The sequence below is a fragment of the Zonotrichia leucophrys genome, chromosome 17, assembly GCF_028769735.1.
Source record: "Zonotrichia leucophrys gambelii isolate GWCS_2022_RI chromosome 17, RI_Zleu_2.0, whole genome shotgun sequence".
Taxonomy (NCBI): domain Eukaryota; kingdom Metazoa; phylum Chordata; class Aves; order Passeriformes; family Passerellidae; genus Zonotrichia; species Zonotrichia leucophrys.
This window is the reverse complement of record NC_088186.1, coordinates 9,055,515-9,076,279: the sequence shown is the minus strand read 5'-3', so window position 1 is coordinate 9,076,279 and position 20,765 is coordinate 9,055,515. Positions and strand designations below refer to the sequence as shown.

Sequence of the window (20,765 nt, the reverse complement as noted above, 5' to 3'; positions counted from 1 at the left end):
CACCCACAGGGGTGGAAACCTGAATTTTCTCTCCGAGGGCTGAGGAGGGCGTGGATGTGGTTGTGTCACTGGATACAGCAGGTGAGAGGGTGGTTAAAAAGAGGATGCTGAGCTGAGGGACAGGGCTGTGGCACAGGAATCCTGGGAATTTGACAAGGGGATTTTCCTCCTCCTGGGTTGGAGAGTGTTGGAAAGACCTGGTTCTGCAGATGATCCACCTAAAAAAAGACCTGGTTCTGCAGGTGATCCACCTAAACCAGACCTGGTTCTGCAGGTGATCCACCTAAAATAGACCTGGTTCTGCAGGTGATCCATCTAAAATAGACCTGGTGGGATGTGCAAGCAGCAGAGGGCAGAGTCCCACAGGTCCCCCAGGGGTGGGGTGCCAGGGGATGGGACATGTGCTGCTGGGACAGATGGTCACAGCCAAGGGAATCAATCAGTGAGATTCGGGAAGGAAAGGCAAACCCATGTCACGTGTTCTTGACAAATAAAATCCTCTCCATGGCAAAGCAAAGGCTCCTGGAGTGTCTCTGACCTTCATTTCCTCAGCAAGCTGAGCCAGTGTGGCAGGGGAAGCACCTGGAAGGGGCAGAGAGAGGTGGCACAGCACGTTTGGCACTGAGCTTGGCTCATGTCTCAGGCAGCAATCAGGATTTCAGGTGGGGATTCCAGAATCTCTTTCCCAGTGCCACAGTGTGGCACTCATCAGCAGAATGACACTGGGTGTCACTCCTGAGCATCTCCTGCTCTCTGTCAGGGATGTCCAGCTGGCGTTTGGCTGCCTGTCTCCTGCTGATGGTCCCCAAGTCTTTTGTGTCTCTGCATGATTGCTGCAGGGAAATATTACCATGGATTGGGAATGAGCCTGCCTTCCCTATGGATCTGAGCCAAAACCCCCCAGAGGATCTGTGAGCACCCAGGGCTTTGTCACACACATGGGGAACACTGGGGAGCTGAGCAGGTGGGGTCTGCTGTGGGGGTCTGCAGTGGGATTGGGGGTTCTCCTTTTTGGGGTGTGCTGCAAATATCTCCCATTGGGAGGGTGGCGTGGCTGGGGAGGACCTGGTCTGGCTCAGATTTATCCCCCATGGTCCCAGTAAGGGGCTGGACTGGCCCAGACCCTGAGGACAGAGTGGTTATGCCCAGTCCAGCCCTCACTGGAGAGCTGGGGAGCCTCAATCACCCCAAAATGCCAGGGCAGGAGCTGCTTTGCCAGTACCCCCAGGGGGAGCCGGGCACGGCCGGGGATGGGGGTGAAGCACCCGAGGAACACTCGCAGTGAGTTTTTGGGGATGGGAGGATGTGGGATGGCTCCTTTACCTGCGGAGGGCAAACCAGCGCAGGAGGGGGTGTCAGCAACCCCTGCAGCCCCCGCGTGTGCCTGTCTGGGGTGTGTCCGTCTGTCTGTCCGTCTGTCACCCGCACGGGGTGGGGGGGAAGGAGAACCCCCACCCCAAACCCCTCATCCCCGGCGCGGCGGTTTCGGGGAGGGGGCGATGCGGGCCCGGGCGGTGCGGGGCAGGGCGGGGGCCGGCCCGGGGGCGGGGGCGGGGGCCGGGGCCGTGCCTGTCCCGGGCCTGTCCCGGCGGCGGGGCCGGGCCGGGATGCGGCGGGGCCGGGATGCGGCGGGCGCGATGCGCGGCGGGGCGCTGGCGCTGGCGCTGCTCTGCGCCCTCTCCCTGTGCCCGGCGGCCCCCGAGCCGGGCTCCGGGCTGGACTCAGGTACGACCGGCGGCCGGGGGGGTCCGGGGGGTCCCGGGGGGCTCAGCGGGGCTGGGGGGCGGCGGGGACGTCCCGGGCAGGGATGCGGGCGGTCCCCAAGGGATGCGCTGGGAGCCCGGCACGGCCGAGGAGGGAACGGGGAAATGGGAGAGGGAGTTCGGCCGGGGCACCCGGCATCAGCGGGGAAAGGATGGGGGGCTCGGCCGGGACCCCAAGGAGGATGCAGGGGAAAGGGGAAAGGGCTCGGCTGGGACCCCCGGGAAATGCGGGGATGCGGCGGCGGCTCCTGGCGGTTCGGGTGAAAGGGACTCCCCAGGTGCCCCTCCCGGCCAAAAATGTTATGGGGCAAAAAGGTTCTGCTTTTGGAGAGGGGCGTCCCCCGTGAGCTGCTGGGGGTGCTGGGGGCTGCAGGGACAGAGCTTTTTGGGGGTCCCTGTGTGACAGGGGTGGCTGGAGCGGTCCCTCTCCCCGCGGGACAGAGCAGGGGGATTGCTGGGATTTGTGTGTGGCTTCTTGGGTGTTTCACATCACGGAATCACAGAATCCTAAACTGGTTTGGGTCAGAAGGGACTTAGAGCTCAGCTTGGTCCTCCCCCTGCCATGGCAGGGACACCTCCCACTGTCCCAGGTGCTCCCAGCCCTGCCCAGCCTGGCCTTGGGCACTGCCAGGGATCCAGGGGCAGCCACAGCTGCTCTGGGCACCCTGTGCCAGGGCCTGCCCACCCTCACAGGGAACAATTCCCAATTCCCAATATCCCATCCAGCCCTGCCCTCTGGCAGTGGGAGCCATTCCCTGTGTCCTGTCCATCCCTGGACTCCCCCCACCATTCCTGGCTGCTCTGGTTCACAAGGAGGGGAATGTGAGAGCTCCTTGGCTCAGTGGGAGCCCAGCAGCCCCCGAGCTCCCGAGAGCCACTTTTCCCTCAGGAAATGCCATAAATGATAATTGCAACCCCACTCTGCAAAGTACAAAACTCCCCCAGATCAACCCAGAAAATCCCATCTGGGAATGAGATCCAGAAAGGAAAGTGCACAAACAATTTGCCATTAATTAAAGCTGGAGTCACCCAATTAAATTTGCTTAATTAAGGGATGCATCTGAGAATGCAGGGCTTGGCTCCTGCAGATGGCATTTCTTGCTTGAGGTTTTGGGAAAAGTAGGTTTGCAGGAAATTATCCTGCTGGAGGCCTGAGATTCCAAAATGTCAGATCCAGCATTGGGCAAGGTCCTCAAATCTGGGGTCTTTTGGGAATGTACACATGGACTTGGTAAATGAAACATTGAACCTGATGAAAATATGGAAAATTAGACATAAATTGTGTTGCACCAGTGCTGTCTGTGTACAGTTGCATGTGTTTTATATATATTTTTATATAAATATATTTATTTTTATTAAATCACGTTTGTGATGCTGATGCTGATAATCTCAAGTAGTTCCAAGTCCAGCTTCTTAAAACTCCAGAAATCCCAGATTTGTACTCTTTGTGCTGTTTCCATTTGACCCTCCATTCTATGGAGTGTCAGGACGTCCTTAATTAGGCAATTATATGGAATTACCAATTTTTTTCCCCTTGACAAGAGCCTAAATTGTGCATTTAAAGTGGGATAAACACAGGGGTCACTGCCTGTGCCCCCAGCACAGAGAGCAGCTGGGAGCCTTCCCCTGAGGGCAGGACATGAAAATCCAAACCCTGGGGGCTCTCAGGGGTGCTGGGAAGCCCAGGCAGAGCCCACCAGGAGATTTTTACAACCCAGCTTTTATCCCTGAGCTCCTTTGTGGGAGGAGGAAAAATCCTGCCTGGGTTTGTGCTTCAGATCCATTTGAAGGATTTCCTGATGTGAACTCTGCATTTGCTGAGCATCATTTTCCAGCATTTTCTGCTGGATGAAGGAGCCTTTTCCCTAAAATCCTTTTATCTGGGAATAGGGAGGAGGTGAGTTCCTGCTTTCCCTCAAATACTTTCTCTTGATTCCTTCTCTTGTACCCCCCTTGCACTGGCCTTGGTACACCCAGGTGCCTCTGGCTTGGCTGCTTTGGGAATTCCAGCCTGGAAATGGCCCCAATTCCCTTGGACACAGGGAACAAGAACAGCAGCTGCTCTACCAGTTATCCTGAAGTTAAGTCTCAAATCCCTGTTGCAAACAGAAGGATGCTATAATAGAATATATTTATCTTAATTTGAGGATAAAATCAGGATCTGATAGTGTGGGAAGAGCTTGGGAGGTGACTGTGGGTTTTTACAGGTATTTTGGAAGTGAGCAGTTGTTGTTTGCCATTGGTGGCCGGCTGTCCAAAGCACTCCTGTAGGAACCCCCCAAGGATGATTTTCCCTCTCTGGAGCAGAAGGTGCTGAGCCAGGGCCTGGATGTGGCACATGGGGGACATTGTCCTGCTGTCCCAGCTGTCCCAGCCTCCTTCCCAGGGTGACAGGAGACACAACCCTTGTGGCAAAGCTCTGGGATGGGGTTTGGGGTGCAGGGACACTGAGGGTGGGTGCACATCCACCCTGGGCTGCTGGACCAGCTGCTGGGATGGTGCTTTGGGCTCTGTTTAACTTTGGAGCTGTTTGGATTGGGTTGGAAAGGACCTCAAAGCCCATCCAGTGCTGTGTCAGGGACACCTCCCACTGTCCCAGGCTGCTCCCAGCCCTGCCCAGCCTGGCCTTGGGCACTGCCAGGGATCCAGGGGCAGCCACAGCTGCTCTGGGATCCAGGATGGGCACCCTGTGCCAGGGCCTGCCCACCCTCACAGGGAACAATTCCCAATTCCCAATATCCCATCCAGCCCTGCCCTCTGGCACTGGGAGCCATTCCCTGTGTCCTGTCCCTCCATCCCTTGTCCTTCAGGCCCTGGCAGGGGCTCTGAGCTCTCCCTGGAGCTTGGATTGAGAAGTCTCTCTCTGTTTTAAGTCTGTCTCGTGCTGGATTATTTGAACACTTCCAGCCCAAGCTTCCCAGCTGTTCCCAGGATCCCTGCCTTCAAAATGTTTTGGAAGCTGGAGTGCAGAGCTGGTGTTTGGCTGCATCGCCATGAGATCCCTCCAGATTAGACCAACTTAAAAACCCAAAACTTCTGCACAAGCCTCATTTCCTAAAGCCTCTTTCCCTGCAGATCCAGGCCCAGCTCTGAGCTGGCTCTGGCACTCACAGCCCGTGTCCCCTGTGTCACCACAGAGCACAGAAAGATGCCAGAGCTGCTTTCACCTCTACTTTCTGCACCTTAGTAGGTGGAAATCATCCAATTTAAACCCTGGAATGGGGAAGGGTTTTAAGTGCTGTTCCTTAGGGGGAGATTTTCCAGGGAAGTGGAATGGATCATCCTGCAGCCTTGGGATCAGAGCAGCTCCCAGGAGCTGAGCTGGAGCACACAAACATCATTCCCATGGGAAGAGGGGCAGTCTGGGCTGAGTGCCACACCTGGACCTGGTCTGGGCTGAGTGTCACACCTGAAGGGACATGGTGTGGGCTGAGTGTCTCACCTAAACCTTGTCCAGACCCTCCAGCTCCCAGTGTCAAACCCAAACTGAGCCAGGCTTAGATGGAAGATTCCAGGGCAGACACAGAGTTTGGTGTGAGAGGCAGCTCAGAGAGGCTGCCCACACCTCCTTCCTGTGGGCAGGCTCCCAAAAAGCCCCTAATTCCTTGCAGGAGGAGCAGCCATCTGCTCCTGGTTGAGTCCTGGCCGTGGGTGACGTAACGTCGGTGCCTCCCTGGCTGAGGCAGCTGGGGCTCTTTGTGTGCATTCAGGGTGTGCTGTGCATGAATTTCTGTGTTTATTTACACATGACATGGCTCTCACAGCCAGCCCGGGGCTGGCACTGCCTGTGTGGGACGGGAATTCTGGCTGTGGTGCCCTGGAGGAGCTGGGAATGGTTTTAGAGCTCAGCTCTGAGGAGGGGATGTTCCCTGGACACTGCTGGTTGTGGGGTCTGGGGCTCCTCAGGGGGTTTGGGGTCTGGGGCTTGGCTGGGAGGGAAAGCTGGGGGATATCAATGGATCCTGGGTGATGGGATGGGTCCTTGTGGCCCTCTGGGTGCAGGGTCAGGGCTCAGCTCTGCTGGGAGTGAGGGAGGATCACAGAACCACAGAATCAATCACAAAATCTATCAGAGTCACAGAATGAATCACAGAGCCACAGAATCACAGAGTCACAGATTCAATCACAAAATCTATCAGAGTCAGAGAATCCATCACAGAATCACAGAATCAACCACAGAGTCACAGAATCAACCACAGAACCAGAAAGTTACAGAATCAATCACAAAATCTATCAGAGTCAGAGAATCAATTGCAGAACCACAGACTCAATCACAGAGTCAATCACAGAACCACAGAGTCACAGAATCAATCAGCAAATCAATCAGAGTTAGGGAATCAATAATGGAATCACAGAATCAACCACAGAATCAGTCACAGAATCACAGAATCAACCACAAAATCAGTCGCAGAATCACAGGATCAATCACAGAATCACAGAATAAACCACAGAGTCATAGAATCACAGAATCGATCAGAGAATCACAGAATCAATCACAGAATCAGCCAGAAAATGACAGACTCTGCCGAGTTGGAAGGGACCCACGAGGCTCCCTCCTCCCAGGGAAGCTCTGGGCTGTGCCAGGGGCTGTGCTGGTGCTGCAGCTCTTTGCAGGCTGCTGCACACGGGGGCTCTGCCTGCTCCTGTCTGCCCAGGCAGAGCGTTGGGGTACAGATCTGAGCACAGAAACCCCATTGCCTTCCCCTAAACAGAGGATGCTCACCCAACCCACCACCCCATTACAGGGTTAGTGGGGTTCTTGGTGCTTTGCTCCCTGTTTTTAGAGAAACCCAGCTATTGTATTTGTGGGGTGCCCCATGGCAGGAAGAAATGATGAATCTGACTCCATGTTCTCACAAGGCTAATTTATTATTTTATGATACTTTATTATATTAAAGAATACTATATTAAACTATACTAAAGAATACAGAAAGGATTCATACTGAATGCCAAAAAAAATAATAATGAAAACTCGTGACTCTCTCCAGAGTCCTGACACAGCTTGGCCCTGATTGGCCAAAGAGTGAAAACAACTCCCAGCAGAATCCAATGGAACAATCACCTGTGGGTGAACAATCTCCAAACACATTCCACATGAGCACAACACAGGAGAAGCAAATGAGATAAGAATTGTTTTCCTTTTCTCTGAGGCTGCTCAGCTTCCCAGGAGAAAACCCTGGGCAAAGGGATTTTTCAGAGGATGTGAATGTGACACAGCTGCCAAGGCTGGCTGTGTCCCTGTCACTGTCTGGGGTCTGTGTACAAATCACGAATAGGACAGGGCTGCTGGGAACGTGCCTTGAGCTGTTTGATTTTCCAGCCTCAGTCTCATTACATGGTAATGACAATGGGAAGATGCCAGCAGCTCACATCCCAGGCTGCAGAAAAAGAACTTAATGTTACAACTCACTTTATAAGTTTTTTGACCAATCGCACAAAACCAAAGCACATTGACAGTAGTTCTATCCAGTCACCATAACCAAACGTACCTTTGGTTAAAACAATGCTTATTTCAAATATAAGACCTTCTTGTAAGCCTTAAGGTACAATGCACAGAGCTCCATTATTAAGCTTAGAACTTCTTTATATCTTGCTAGATAAACTTTTCTGTACCTTAGGGAGTTTTCTAGACAAGCATCAATACACATACCATTGTTCTATTTGTCATTACTTTTCTACTTTTTAAATATCTTTTCTTCTGACCTATCTCAAGGCTGCTGCTTAGCTCCAATCCCAGTTCTGCTGTCTCTGCCTTTTGCAGCTTTCCCCAACCCCTCTGATTCGACGGATCCCCACATGTCCCCTTCCTGCCATAGCCCAGGGTTCTCTGTGAGCATCCCCGGCCCTGCGGGATGCTCAGCTCGGGGCACCTGGGGACACTGGCACAGGGAAACGCTTCCTGGCCGGGGCAGAGCGATTCCTGTCCCGCTGCTCCTGCATTGTTGTGCTCAGGCTGCATTCACGCTCGGATGGAAAGCTTTGCTCTCTTGGGGTCATCAATTAAGGGGGAAAAAGCCTCCCCAGGATTTAAGCACCCTCCTCCCGTGCCTTTCCCGCTGCAGGAACTCGAGAGAGCAACAAAATGACAAAAATCAGCTTCTGTTCAGCGCACCTCAACCCTGACAGGGCGTTCCTGTGCCTCAATGAGGGCAATTAGTGCAGCGCTAATTGCCGGCAGTGTCAGCCCCGAGGGGCGAGAGGGCAGCTCAGGACACAGAGCCCTGATCCCGGGGCTGATGGGGACACGGGGACACGGCGCGTGCCGAGGGGACATGGGGGGACACGGCACGACAGACGGACACAGCAGGACAGAGGGACATGGAGAGACGGAGGGACGTGGAGAGATGGAGGGACATGGAGAGTTGGAGGGACATGGAGGGATGGAAGGACACGGCAGGACAGAGGGACATGGTAGAACAGAGGGACATGGAGAGATGGAAGGACATGGCAGGACAGAGAGACATAGCAGGACAGAAGGACACAGTGGGATGGAGGGACATGGCAGGATGGAGGGACATGGCAGGACAGAGGGACAGGGAGGGACAGAGGGACATGGAAGGATGGATGGACACGCAGGATGGAGGGTCGTGGCAGGACAGAAGGACAGGGTGGGATGGAGGGACAGAGGAACATGGCAGGACAGAGAGACACGGCAGTATAGAGGAACATGGGAAGGAATTGTTCCCTGGCAGGGTGGGCAGGCCCTGGCACAGGGTGCCCAGAGCAGCTGTGGCTGCCCCTGGATCCCTGGCAGTGCCCAAGGCCAGGCTGGGCAGGGCTGGGAGCAGCCTGGGACAGTGGGAGGTGTCCCTGCCATGGCAGGGGAGGGATTGGGATGAGCTTTAACTTCCCAGCCAAACCATTCCATCATTCTCTGATTTCCTCTCTAAACAATGAAATGTGTTTATACTGAAGATTAGGAGTACATGACACAGGTAATTTCTGCTCACAGTGCAAGAGATACATGTTATTTATTACTTTCTCTGCTTCCCTGCTGCTGAACCTTCATTTCAAAGCCACATTTTCCACGGCAGCTCCCGCAGGGAGTGGGAAATGCTTGATGAAAGAGGCAGGTTAAACGAGCTGCCATCCAAGGCAGGCACAGCAGCCAGGAGTGGAACCTTTCATTTGGCAGAGCTGAGTTATTAATTCTTGTTTGAAGTGCTGGAATGGATCAATGAAACAGCTGGGCTTTGCCTGTGCAAATGCTGGGCTCTGTTCTGGCAGGGCTGAGGGAGATGTTCTGTAATGAGAGCTATTAAAAGGTCGTTAGAGATGCAGAGGAGTTTTGAAGTCAGATCTCAGTTTCTGGCAGCGATTTTTGTGTGAGCAGATTTTTAATCAACTCCTGCACTTTTTTTCTTTTTCTTTTCCTCGTTTTTTTTTTTTTTTTTTTTTTTCATTCCTGGAGTGTTTGGATCGTTTTCGATGTTTCAACTGGATGTTTCAATTTTGAGGATGGCAAATTAAAGATGGGTGGGATTCACGTCAGGAGACAGGACATGGTGCCATCGTGCCACATGGTCCGCCCTGGCTTGCTGGTGACATTTTGGGGAGTGTGGAGTTAAAGTGAGATGCAAAGAAAAGGGACAAAGAGGGAAAACCAGAGGGTTCACACTCTGCATGTGGGGTTTGGGTGAAAAAGAGGGTGCTGGGCACTGCCCAGGGTGGGGTTGCTGGGAGGTCTGGGCAGGGACAGGGTTGGGTGATCTTTATCACATTTTCTGGAAAATCTTTTTGCCCAGGATTTCTCTCTTGGGAAGCTGAGAAACCACAGAGAAAAGGAAAACAATTCTTATCTCATTTGCTTCTCCTGTGTTGTGCTCATGTGGAATGTGTTTGGAGATTGTTCACCCACAGGTGATTGTTCCATTGGATTCTGCTGGGAGTTGTTTTCACTCTTTGGCCAATCAGAGCCAAGCTGTGACAGGGCTCTGGAGAGAGTCACGAGTTTTCATTATCTTTTAGCATTCTGTAAGTATCCTTTCTGTATTCTCTAGTTTAGTAGAGTACACTTTAATATAATATGGTATTATAAGGTAATAAATTAGCCTCTGAGAACATGGAGTCAGATCCATCATTCCTTCCTGCCACGAGGCACCCCACAAATACAAGAATCCCTCCCAGCTCAGGATATTCTGTGATTCCACAGCTGCTCTGGGCAGTGCCAGGGCCTCACACCCTCACAGGGAACAATTCCTAATTCTCAATATCCCATCCAGCCCTGCCCTCTGGCAGTGGGAGCCATTCCCTGTGTCCTGTCCCCTTGCCCTTGTGGGGAGCAGAAACCACCCTGCTCCCACTGGGCAGGTCCTGGAAGATCACAGACCCCACAAAGGCCTGTGGTGGTTCCCTCTCTATCAGGGAAAACCTTTAAGCTGTTATAAAAGCTCTGAGCAATGCCTTCTGTTGGGAGGAATGAAAATTTGACAAGAAAGTCTCACAGATACGGATGCTTAGCAGAAGGACTTTTGAATGTAGAGTCTGATGAAGGAATAGAGATGGAAGCAAGTTTTGATATAGAAGAAAAGAATTGCTGAGCCAGTCTCACTGGATAACCAAGGAGGCAAAGGGTGTGTTAGTTAGAAGGGGTTTTTATGGCTTAGAGCAAAGGATAAACCCACCCCAAACAAGATGTTTTTACCAAGCAGAAAGAGAGCACAGGCAAACAAGTCAGCAAAGCTGCAAGTAGAAAAAAGGTCTCAGAATTTTCCACTGCAAGAAAACTGAAAAACAACTTCTAGCTTAAACTGTAATGTACTGACTTTTAGTGATTGGAGAACAGTAACATGAATATGGTAATTACAGTAGTTATAATGGGCTATAGATAATAGTTAAGGTATAGATTGGTTGTGCTGTATGAAGATGCTCAGCAAAGAAAAGTCTATAATGCATTGTAACCAAAACCAAAGGGTCTCCAGGCCTGCCTGCAGCTGGAGCTGACAGCTGTGGGCACAGCTCTGTCACCCACCACCCTGGGCTGCTGTAACACCTTGGATACAATAAACTGCATTTTGGAGAGCCCCTGGAGTCCCACATCCCTCATTTCCGCTCTTACAGCCTTCCTCAGTGGCTCTTCCCAAAGCAGAGCTCAGGCTCCTGCTGGGGCACACAGAGCTCTGGAGCCACATGAATCCGTCCTGTAATGCTTCACTTGTGGTTTTCCTCTCCCTTTGAGGAGACTTTGGGGAATCCTGCAAACCCTACACCTCCTGCAGTAAAAGTGCTGGTGATTTTCTCTCCCCCAGCTCTGCTGGTTTTAATTGTGACTCCCAGGCCAGCTCCAACAACCCACATGTTTCATGTATTTATTATTTCATTTGCTCCTGGCCTACTCCAAGGCTGCCTTTTGGTAGTCTCAGCTGCTGGCAAGGCTTTAAATCCAGATGAGATGTTTTTCCTAAAGGGAAGGATGTTTTTATAAATTCAGCCACAACTGTTGGTCTTAAAGCCAGAATTGAGCTGGAGATTTCCTTTGGCCTGTTCTCTGTAGGACAGCAGAGCACAGAATCATGGAATTACAGAATGGTGTGGGTTAAAAGGGATGTTGAGGCTCATCCAGTGCCACCCCTGCCATGGGGACACCTCCCACTGTTCCAGGGTGCTCCAACCCCATCCAGCCTGGCCTTGGGCATTTCCAGGGATCCAGGGGCAGCCACAGCTGCTCTGGGCCAGATCTCAGTGAGGTTTTTTTTTTCCTGCATGAATAGGAGCAGATCCCACACTCAGTGACCCCTGTATCACCATTTTTTGAGTGCTGATTGAGAAAAAGGGACCCAGAATGAAACTAAAGCAGGAAAAATGCTGTTCCTCACTGGTACAGCTATAGAAGGCAGTGCTTAGGTATGATACTTGTGCTTTTTTCATTTAGTGATTCTGATTTTATATTTTCCTGTCCTAAATGTACCAGGTGGTCGTGGCTCCTGGTGGGCAGGGCGTGATGGTGCTCCAGCAGCACCAACTGGTGTTACTGGTGTAATTCCTGCTGGTCTCTGGAAGAGCTGGGCTGCTAAAAAAAAAAACCAGTTTATGGCTGTTGGGACATTGCAAGTGCATTTGTGCAATGGCAGGAGGGGTAGGAGGTGTTTTAGGGACATTTTCAGGGCATAATTCACCTTGGAAGAGACTTCTGGAGATGGTGCAGCTGCTCTGGGCATCTCAATCCTGATCCAGGGAACTGGGCCTGGCTCCCCTGTTTGCTGTGGGTCAGGAATAAATGGTTAAAACAGTATTTCGTGTTCAGACTCACATGTTTATTAGTTCTTATCTATATTACAGTCTCACAAATTGTGAGTTCTACAGCACCTCACTTACAAACTATATAACAGAGCTGTCTATCTCTCTCTACAAAGTCTTTTAGGGATAAACAAATTAAGAAATGATACTTAAATTATTTTTACTTTTCACTTAATAATCAATCACTCATATCATACTTTTGACTTAATAATCAATCTACTCACAATGTAGACCTTTTTATTTAATTACACAATACTACCTAAACCTATAAAGAGGAAAATAAAGAAGAAAGAGCAGTTACTACTCTGAAATCTCCATTTTACCTTATATACATTACTAAACTTTAAACTCTAAGGTTTCTGCTATATGATATTACACACTTCTATTTAAACTACACACCTGTAATCTTAGATTTATCATTCAATTTTAGAAGTTTTCTCTACAGCCTCAAGCCAAATGTAGTGCTGTTTTAAGAACCAATACCTATCAGTACAGAAATTTTAAAATTCTCAGCAGCCAGGGTTCCAACATGCGGGGACAGGAGTGGCAATTCCAGAGCTGTTCTGTGGCATTTCCATTTTCTCTGAAAATTTTTTTTTGCTCAGGATTTTTCTCCTGGGAAGCTGAGAAGCCTCAGAGAAAAGGAAAACAATTCTGATCTCATTTGCTTCTCCTGTGTTGTGCTCATGTGGAATGTGTTTGGAGATTGTTTACCCACAGGTGATTGTTCCATTGCATTCTGCTGGGAGTTGTTTTCACTCTTTGGCCAATCAGGGCCAAGCTGTGTCCGGGCTCTGGAGAGAGTAATGAGGTTTCATTATTATCTTTTTAGCATTCTGTAAGTATCCTTTCTGTATTCTTTAGTATAGTATATTGTAGTATTCTTTAATATGATATAGTATAATAAAGTAATAAATTAGCCGTCTGAGAACATGGAGTCAGATTTACCATTCCTGCCTTCCTTAGGACATTCCCAACAAATACAGCACTGTTCCTTTGTGTCTGGGCTCTTGTTCCTGAGATTTGCAGAGTCTGGTTTTGTTTAGCTTGGTCTGAAGCCTTGGGGAGAAGGAGCTGAGGTTACATCAGAGGCTGCAGCTTCCTCCTGTCGAGGGCAAGGAGCCAACTGATACCAGAACGGGCAAAGCAGGCAGGGCTGACACACTCCAGGAGCTCCCAGGGCACGGAGACAGCTCCAGATTCGTCCAATTTGTGGGAATTGCAATTGTGGGAATTGAGAAAGAAGGGAAGGAGCATGGGGGGGGCGGAGGCTGAGCCCAAAGCAGCTCCCCAGGGCATGGCAAGGATGCAGGAAGGAGCATCCCAGGCTGTCCCAGCGTGTGGGGCTGCTCTGCCTCCTCCCTTCAGCCCAGGGACCCCCATGCCGTGCCGCTTCCTGCCTCTCCTGAGCCAGACATGTGCAAACGTGACCGGGAATCCACCCGGGATGGCTTTCCCTCCCCCGGGCTGGTATTTCCTCCCCCTTGCTGCCTCCCCCCTGCACGGCCCCTGCTGCAGAGCCCGGGCAGGCATCGCTGCTGACCCTGACCCCCAGCTCCCCTCCTGCAAAACAGGAGCATCTGGCAGGCACGTGCGGCCCAGGCCCTCCCAGGCTCCTTTCTGGGCTGTGCTCCCTCTCCACACATCCCAAATGGATCCCCCCACAGGACACCCCTGTGGGTGGGACACCCCCTCAAAGGGACCCCTCAAGGACAGGGGTGGCCCCAGGATCCCTGCTCCTCTCAGTTGTTCAGGGAAAGGTTCCTCCAGCACAAGGGTTTGGGGGCTCTGCTGGAAGTTTGAGTGTCACAGGGTGAGGAGTGGTCCTGGATGGATCCAGCCTGATCCCCTCTTGGCTGCTGTGCACTCCTGGCTTCCAGGAATGCATTTCAGGGGATATTTTGAAGAGGAAACCCTTCTGGTTCTGGTGAACCCCTCCCTGATGCCTGCAGCAGCTGGGATGTTCCCTGGGCTGGGCTGCAGACCCACAGGAGGACCCCATGCCTCATGGCTTTGTCTTCTCCTGACCATGAAGGAAAGGGAAAGCAGATTTTTCCTCCTTTTCCTCCTTTTCCTCCTTTTCTATGGGTGACCCTTGGTGTCAGGGAGGATTCCTCCATCCACAGAGCCAAGAGGTCCCTGAGATGTTTTATTGTATTTGTGAGCTGCCCTGACGAAGGCAGGAATGATGAATCTGACTGAATGTTCTCACAAGGCTAATTTATTACTTTATGATACTATATTATATTAAAGAATATATAAAGAAGCTATACTATATATATAAAATATATAAATATATATATTTATATTTATAAATATAATTACAAATATAATATATATTATACATAAATAAATGAAATATAGAAATATGTAATGTAATATATAATATATAATATATAATATATAATATATAATATATAATATATAATATATAATATATATATATAATATATAATATATAATATATAATATATAATATATAATATATTTATAAATATATTAAAAACTATGCTATACTAATGTATAATAAAGCTATACTATACAATACTAAAGAATGCAGAAAGGATACTTACAGAATGCTAAAAAGATAATAATGAAAACTCCTGACTCTTTCCAGAGTCCCGACACAGCTGGGCCTTGATTGCCCAAAGAGTGAAAACAACTCCCAGCAGAATCCAATGGAACAATCACCTGTGGGTAAACAATCTCCAAACACATTCCACGAAGCAAATGAGATAAGAATTGTTTTCTTTTCCTCTGAGGCTTCTCAGCTTCCCAGGAGAAAACCCTGGGTGAAGGGATTTTTCAGAGAATGTGAATGTGACAAAGTTTGGCACAGCTGGGGCAGGGGTGGCACAGTGGGCAGGGGTGGTTGGATCACGACCTCAGCAGCTCCTGGAGCTGGGTGGGGTCTCCCTGGGGCTGCTCCTTGCCCAGAGCCCCTCTGGAGGTGTCTCAGTGGAGGAAGGTGAGGGGTTTCTCTCTAGGGTGGGCACTGCAGGGGTGAATTCCCCACCTGGCATTGTGGGGCCATCCCTGAGGTGATGCTGTAGCCAGGGAAGGGGTTTGGGGCTGGGCAGGAGTGGGACAGGCATGGCCCAGCCTGGTGTTGGAGTTAATGAGGAGATGGAAGCTTTCATCAGGGCTGGGGTGTGGTGGATGAACACTGGCATACTGCTGAGCATGGAGAGGGGCTGGATGATTTTCCAGATGGGATCATGAGCTCCTGGCCTAAAGAAAGAACTAAAAAATTCCCAAAACCAACCAAACAAAAGAACAAAAAAAACCACCAAAACCCCCCCCCACCACCACCAAAAACCACAAAAAAACCCCAAACAAACAAAACCAAACCAAAACAACAAAAAGCAAACAAAAAACCACCAAAAAAACACCAAAAGAAGAAACAAAAAAAACCCACAAAAAACCCAACCAAACAAAAAAAAGGAAACAAAAAGACCAACAAAAACAAACAAACAAAAAACTCAAAAAACCCCAAAACAACTCCAACCCCAAAAGCCCCCTAACTCTTCCCCTCAAAAAAACCCCAAAAAAACAAAAAAATCCAAAAATAAGTTTAAAAATAATAAATAATAAAAAATTTGCTCTGAATTTTTTGTGTCCAGTTTTTGTGCACCATGAGCAGTCAGGTTTCCAATGCTTTGCTCCATGGCTGTGAGGCTCAGGAAGTTTAATTAACGAGAGGTTCAGGGCTGTTAATGAGCCCAGCAGCTGGAGCATTCAGTCTTGGTGTGCATCAGCAAGTGGGGAGTGCTCCCAAAGCAGCTCCAAAGCCACTCCGAGGGCTCTGTGCTTCTTATCCTGAACTGGGATTGGATTTCCAGCCCAGAGGATCCTGCCCATGTTGGAGAAAACCCTAAATTAAATCTCCTCCCCAGGAAGGTGTGAGCAGCAGGACAGGGAGAGGGCATGGCTGGGAATTCACCTTGGAATGACCTCCTGATGCTGATTAAAACAACTCCTGCGCTGTTGGTTTTAATTTGCTGTGTTTATTTTCCCCCTTGCAGAAGCAGGTTGTGAACATTGCTCTGCTGCAGCTTGGTAGGGATTGGATCCGTGTTGACTCAAGGAAGGTTTTTTCATGGAATCCTGGAATGGTTTGGGCTGGAAGGAACCTTAAAGCTCATCCAGTGCCACCCCTGCCATGGCAGGGACACCTCCCACCGTCCCAGGTGCTCCCAGCCCTGCCCAGCCTGGCCTTGGGCACTGCCAGGGATCCAGGGGCAGCCACAGCTGCTCTGGGCACCCTGTGCCAGGGCCTGCCCACCCTCACAGGGAGCAATTCCCAATATCCCATTCAGCCCTGCCCTTTGGCAGTGGGAGACATTCCCTGTGTCCTGTCCCTCCATCCCTTGTCCCCAGTCCCTCTCCAGCTCTCCCGGAGCCCCTTCAGGCCCTGGCAGGGGCTCTGAGCTCTCCCTGGAGCTTCTCCTCTCCAGGTGAGCACCCCCAGCTCTCCCAGCCTGGCTCCAGCCCTGGAGCAGCTCTGTGGCCTCCTCTGGATTCAGTCCAGCAGCTCCAGCTCCTCCCTGGGCTGGGGACACCAGAGGGGACCCCTGTAAGAGATGGGGTCTATGAGAGGGGCACAATCACCTCCCTTGCTGCTCTGCCTGCTCTGCTGGTGGTTTTTTGTTTATTTATCCTTCCTCCCCTGCTCTCTGGGGGCAGTGGGACACATGGGGCTGCTCCCCTCAGTCCTGTGCCTTTCCTGTGCCCAGCTGATTCCCAAGGAGCTGCAGACAATCCCAATTATCATTTGCTCCCCACTTGGGATCCTTTAAAGGCTCTGGGCTCCCTTCCAGCTGTCGTTGTGCCTCAGGAGTGGGGACAGAGCTGCTGTGGCCTGGAGGAGCCCTGGGCAGGGCAGCACCCGAGGGGCACACACTGAATTCCCTGAGGAGAACAGTTCCCAAACCTGGCTGTGGGGAGCCCACATGGAACTCTCTGAGCAAGGGAACAATTCCTGGCCCCAATTCCCAAACGTGGCTGTGGAGAGCCCACACAGAGTTCCCTGAGGAGAACAATCCCCAAATCTGGCTGTGAGGGCACCACATGAAACTCTCTGAGGAGGAACAATTTACTTGCCCCAGTTCCCAAACCCTGATATGGGAGCATTATATAGAGCTTCCTGAGCTAGGAGAACATTTCCTGCACCCAAAACTGGCTGTGGGGCACTACAGAGTCCCCTTTAGGAGAACAATTCCTGCCCCCAATTCCAAAATTTGGCTGTGGGGAGCTCACACAGAGCTCCCTAAGGAGAACAGTTTCCAAATCTGACTGTGTGGCACACACACAGAGCTCCCTGAGCTGGAGAACCATTTTTTCTGCACCCAAACCTGGCTGTGGGGAGCTTACACAGTGTGCCCTGAGCAGGAGAACAATTCCTGCCCCCAATTCCAAAATTTGGCTGTGGGGAACTCACACAGAGCTCCCTAAGGAGAACAATTCCCAAATCTGGCTGTGAGGAGCCCACATGGAGCTCCCTGAGCTGGGGGACAATTCCTGCCCCCAATTCCCAAACCTGGCTGTAGGGAGCTTATATAGAGCTTTCTGAGCAGGAGAACAATTCCTGCACCCAAATCTGGCTGTGGGGCACACAGAGCTCCTTGAGCAGGAGAACAATTCCTGCCCCCAATTCCCAAATTTGGCTGTGAGGCACACACACAGCTCCCAGAGCTGGAGAACAATTCCTGCCCCCAAGTCCCAAACCTGGCTGTGGGGTGCCCCTTCCCCATGCTCAGCCCCCCAGCTCTGCACCCAGCAGATGTGAGAACATGAACCCTGCTCCTTTCCACAGCACACAGTTAGTTGCCTTCCCCCATTTAATCTCCCTCAATGTGTTTTTGTTTCATTTCTCTACTCCTTCCAGGCTTTTACTGGAATTCCCACCGGCCTGAGCAGGTCGGGGATGCTGATTGGAAACAGAATAGGGCTGGAAGTAGCTGAGATAAATGGGCTGATAAAGCAGCCCAGGAGTGCTCCACTGCTGGGAATTGCTGCTTCCCAAGGAAAGGAACAGAGCTGGAGCCCCAGGAGGGGCTGAGGGAGCTGGGCAGGGGCTCAGCCTGGAGCAAAGGAGGCTCAGGGGGCCCTTGTGGCTCTGCACAGCTCCTGACAGGAAGGGACAGCCGGGGGATTGGGCTGTGCTCCAGGGAACAGGGACAGGAGCAGAGGGAACGGCCTCAGGGTGGACACCAGCAGGAATTTCTCCATAGAAGGTGTTGTTAAACATCAGATGGGGCTGTCCAGGGAGGTTTGGAGTCCCCATCCCTGGAGGTGTCCCAGGAAAGGCTGGAGGTGGCACTGAGTGCTCTGGGCTGGGGACAAGGTGGGGATTGGGCACAGGTGGAACTAGATGATGTGGAAACCTTTTCCAGCCTAAATGATCCTGATTCTAAACTGGCTGCTGTTTTATTCATGGCAGCCACAAAAGCAGAGTGTGTTTTCCCTCACCTGGCTGATTCCCTAATCCAGCAGATCTGGCTCAGCTGAGCCAGAAAGGCTCAGGGCAAGCTCCAGATGAGCCAGAGACATCCTGATCACATCCCTGCCATCCCTGCTCTGCTCCAGGAAACAGGGACAGGAGCAGAGGGAATGGCCTCAGGCTGGGCTCAGGGTGGGCATCAGCAGGAATTTCCCCATGGAAAGGGTGATTAAACATTGGCAGAGGCTGCCCAGGGAGCTTTGGAGTGCCCATCCCTGGAGGTGGCACTTGGGGACATGGTCAGTGGTGGCTTGGCAGAGCTGGGGGGATGGTTGGACTCAGGAGGGCTGGGCAGGCTCTTGAAATGCAGGAATCAAATATTTTATGGAGAAGAGGTCTTTGAGCCTGCCCACATCCTGCAGCAGTGTCCTGGCTGTGGCAGAGAGGGCTTTGCAGGTGTGTGATTTAACCTTGTTCTGTCAGTGAATTAAAACAATTCAATATTTAGAGCTGAGCTGATCCCTTGGAGTCTTCCTTTTACTGCAGGTTTGATGGGAATGGCACAGCAGCTCATGCCAACTCCACTCTTCACATTACTTTTCTTTGTTTGCTTCACTTCCAAACCTGGAAAAAAGCAGCGGAGCCATTCCTTCACGTGGTCCTGCTGCTCCCAGAGCACTGGAGTGTGCTGGGAAGGCTGGAACGCTGCTCCAACCCAGCAGGAGAGCTGCTGCAGCAATCTCCAGGACATTTAATCTGATGACTGCAAAACAAAGGCAGCCCCGTGGGTTTGGAGGAGCCCTGCTGGATAAATGGCTGGATAAATCCTGCAGGAATTGCTGCACTTGGACAGGAAAGCGAGGGTTTGTGCCCTCAGGAAATGCAGGTGTGGAGCAGGAGCAGCCATCCCGTGGTGTCTGCAGCACTGCAGGCTCTCGGGGAGATTTGCAGAGTGGTTCGTTTTTTAGGGATGTTTTTGGGATATTTTTCTCAAAAAGAAGGAGAGAAGCTCTGTCCTTCTGTGAGGGGCAGAGCTGTGCTGCCAGAGCTCCAGGAGCCTTTGGACAGCGCTGCCAGGGATGCCCAGGGATGCCCATCCAAGGCAGGGCAGCTCACAGAGCCTTGGGGACACCAGGATCCATGGAAAACCCCCCTGACCTCCCCATGGCTCTCTCCCTTCCTGGCACTGAGAGCCAATGCCAGGTGCCCAGGATTGCTTTTCACCAGCTGGGAATGTTTCATTGTCTTGGAAAGAGAACCCTTGAAACCTTCCAGTAGGAGGAGGATTTCTCCCACTGTGATAGTGAATACAAAATACAGCTTAAAAAATAATTCCTGGCACTGTGGGGGCACAATGTGAAATACTGCTTTAGCTTAGAAAATCCTAATTTTCCACTCAGGATTCATGGATTTAGGTTTTCTTCTTTATATTCAGTATTCCAGGGTGGGTTATAGGTGATGTCCTAGTGTTTTCCAACCCGTGTGTGTCCATAAAGGTGGGAATTCCAGGGTTCCTCTTCACTGCTCCAAAGTTTTTTGTTCTGGAGGTAGCCTGAAAATGAGGTGGAATAGAGATGCAGCAAAATATTGGCTGCATTGTCAGAGATGAGAGAATCCAGAGGATTCTGAGGCACTGGAACAGAAGATGTGGAATAGAAGAATATAGAGGAATTGGAGAAAATAGAAGAATATTATAGAGGAATTATAGAAAATAGAATATTATAGAGGAATTAGAGAAAATAGAAGACTACAGAGGAATTAGAGAAAATAGAAGAATATAGAGGAATTGGAGGAAATAGAAGAATTTGGAGGCATTAGAGAATGCCTCTGGGGAATGCCTGGGGATGTTCCTCAGGCTGGTTCCTTCCAGCTAAAGGAACAGGGAATTGAGGGAGGGTGGGCTCAGGAGTCTGGAGCTCAGTGGATTTGGTGGAGGCTGAAGCAGGGCTGGTGAAACTGGGTCTGAGCAGGTGGAAAATTTCCAGTCAGAAAGTGGGAGTGAAACTCCAGCCTTTTAGAACTGTTGGGTTTCCCGGGGTTTGTGAAAAGAAAAAAATAAAATTAAAAAACCGCAAAAGTGGTTTACTAGGGGAGGGAGGAAATGTCCTGTCATCTCCAGGGTTAAAAATAACACTGAATTTTCACTTTGAAACAGTTTCAGTTAATTAAAGTCAACTTGCACTGAATAAAAGAAAACAAGAAAGAGGCAGTTCATCCACAGAGGTGAAGCCTTTCATTTCTGGGCTGACTCAAAGTGACTCATTTTCCTTTATTTTTTAAATTCTAATACAGGGAAAGTTTTCTGTTTGACACACGATTTCTCT

General features: G+C 50.7%; 1 protein-coding gene across 3 annotated transcripts in view; it reads left to right on the top strand.

The window, feature by feature from the left end:
* Positions 1-1,608: 1,608 nt before the first annotated feature.
* Positions 1,609-20,765, top strand: part of LOC135455027 (collagen alpha-1(I) chain-like) — an 81,810-nt gene continuing 62,653 nt past the window's right edge. For all 3 annotated transcript variants that reach the window (XM_064727812.1, XM_064727813.1, XM_064727811.1), the window contains exon 1: positions 1,609-1,725. In XM_064727812.1, coding sequence (XP_064583882.1) covers positions 1,638-1,725 — 88 coding nt within the window. In that variant the 5' untranslated portion in view covers positions 1,609-1,637. The remainder of the gene's footprint in view (positions 1,726-20,765) is intronic.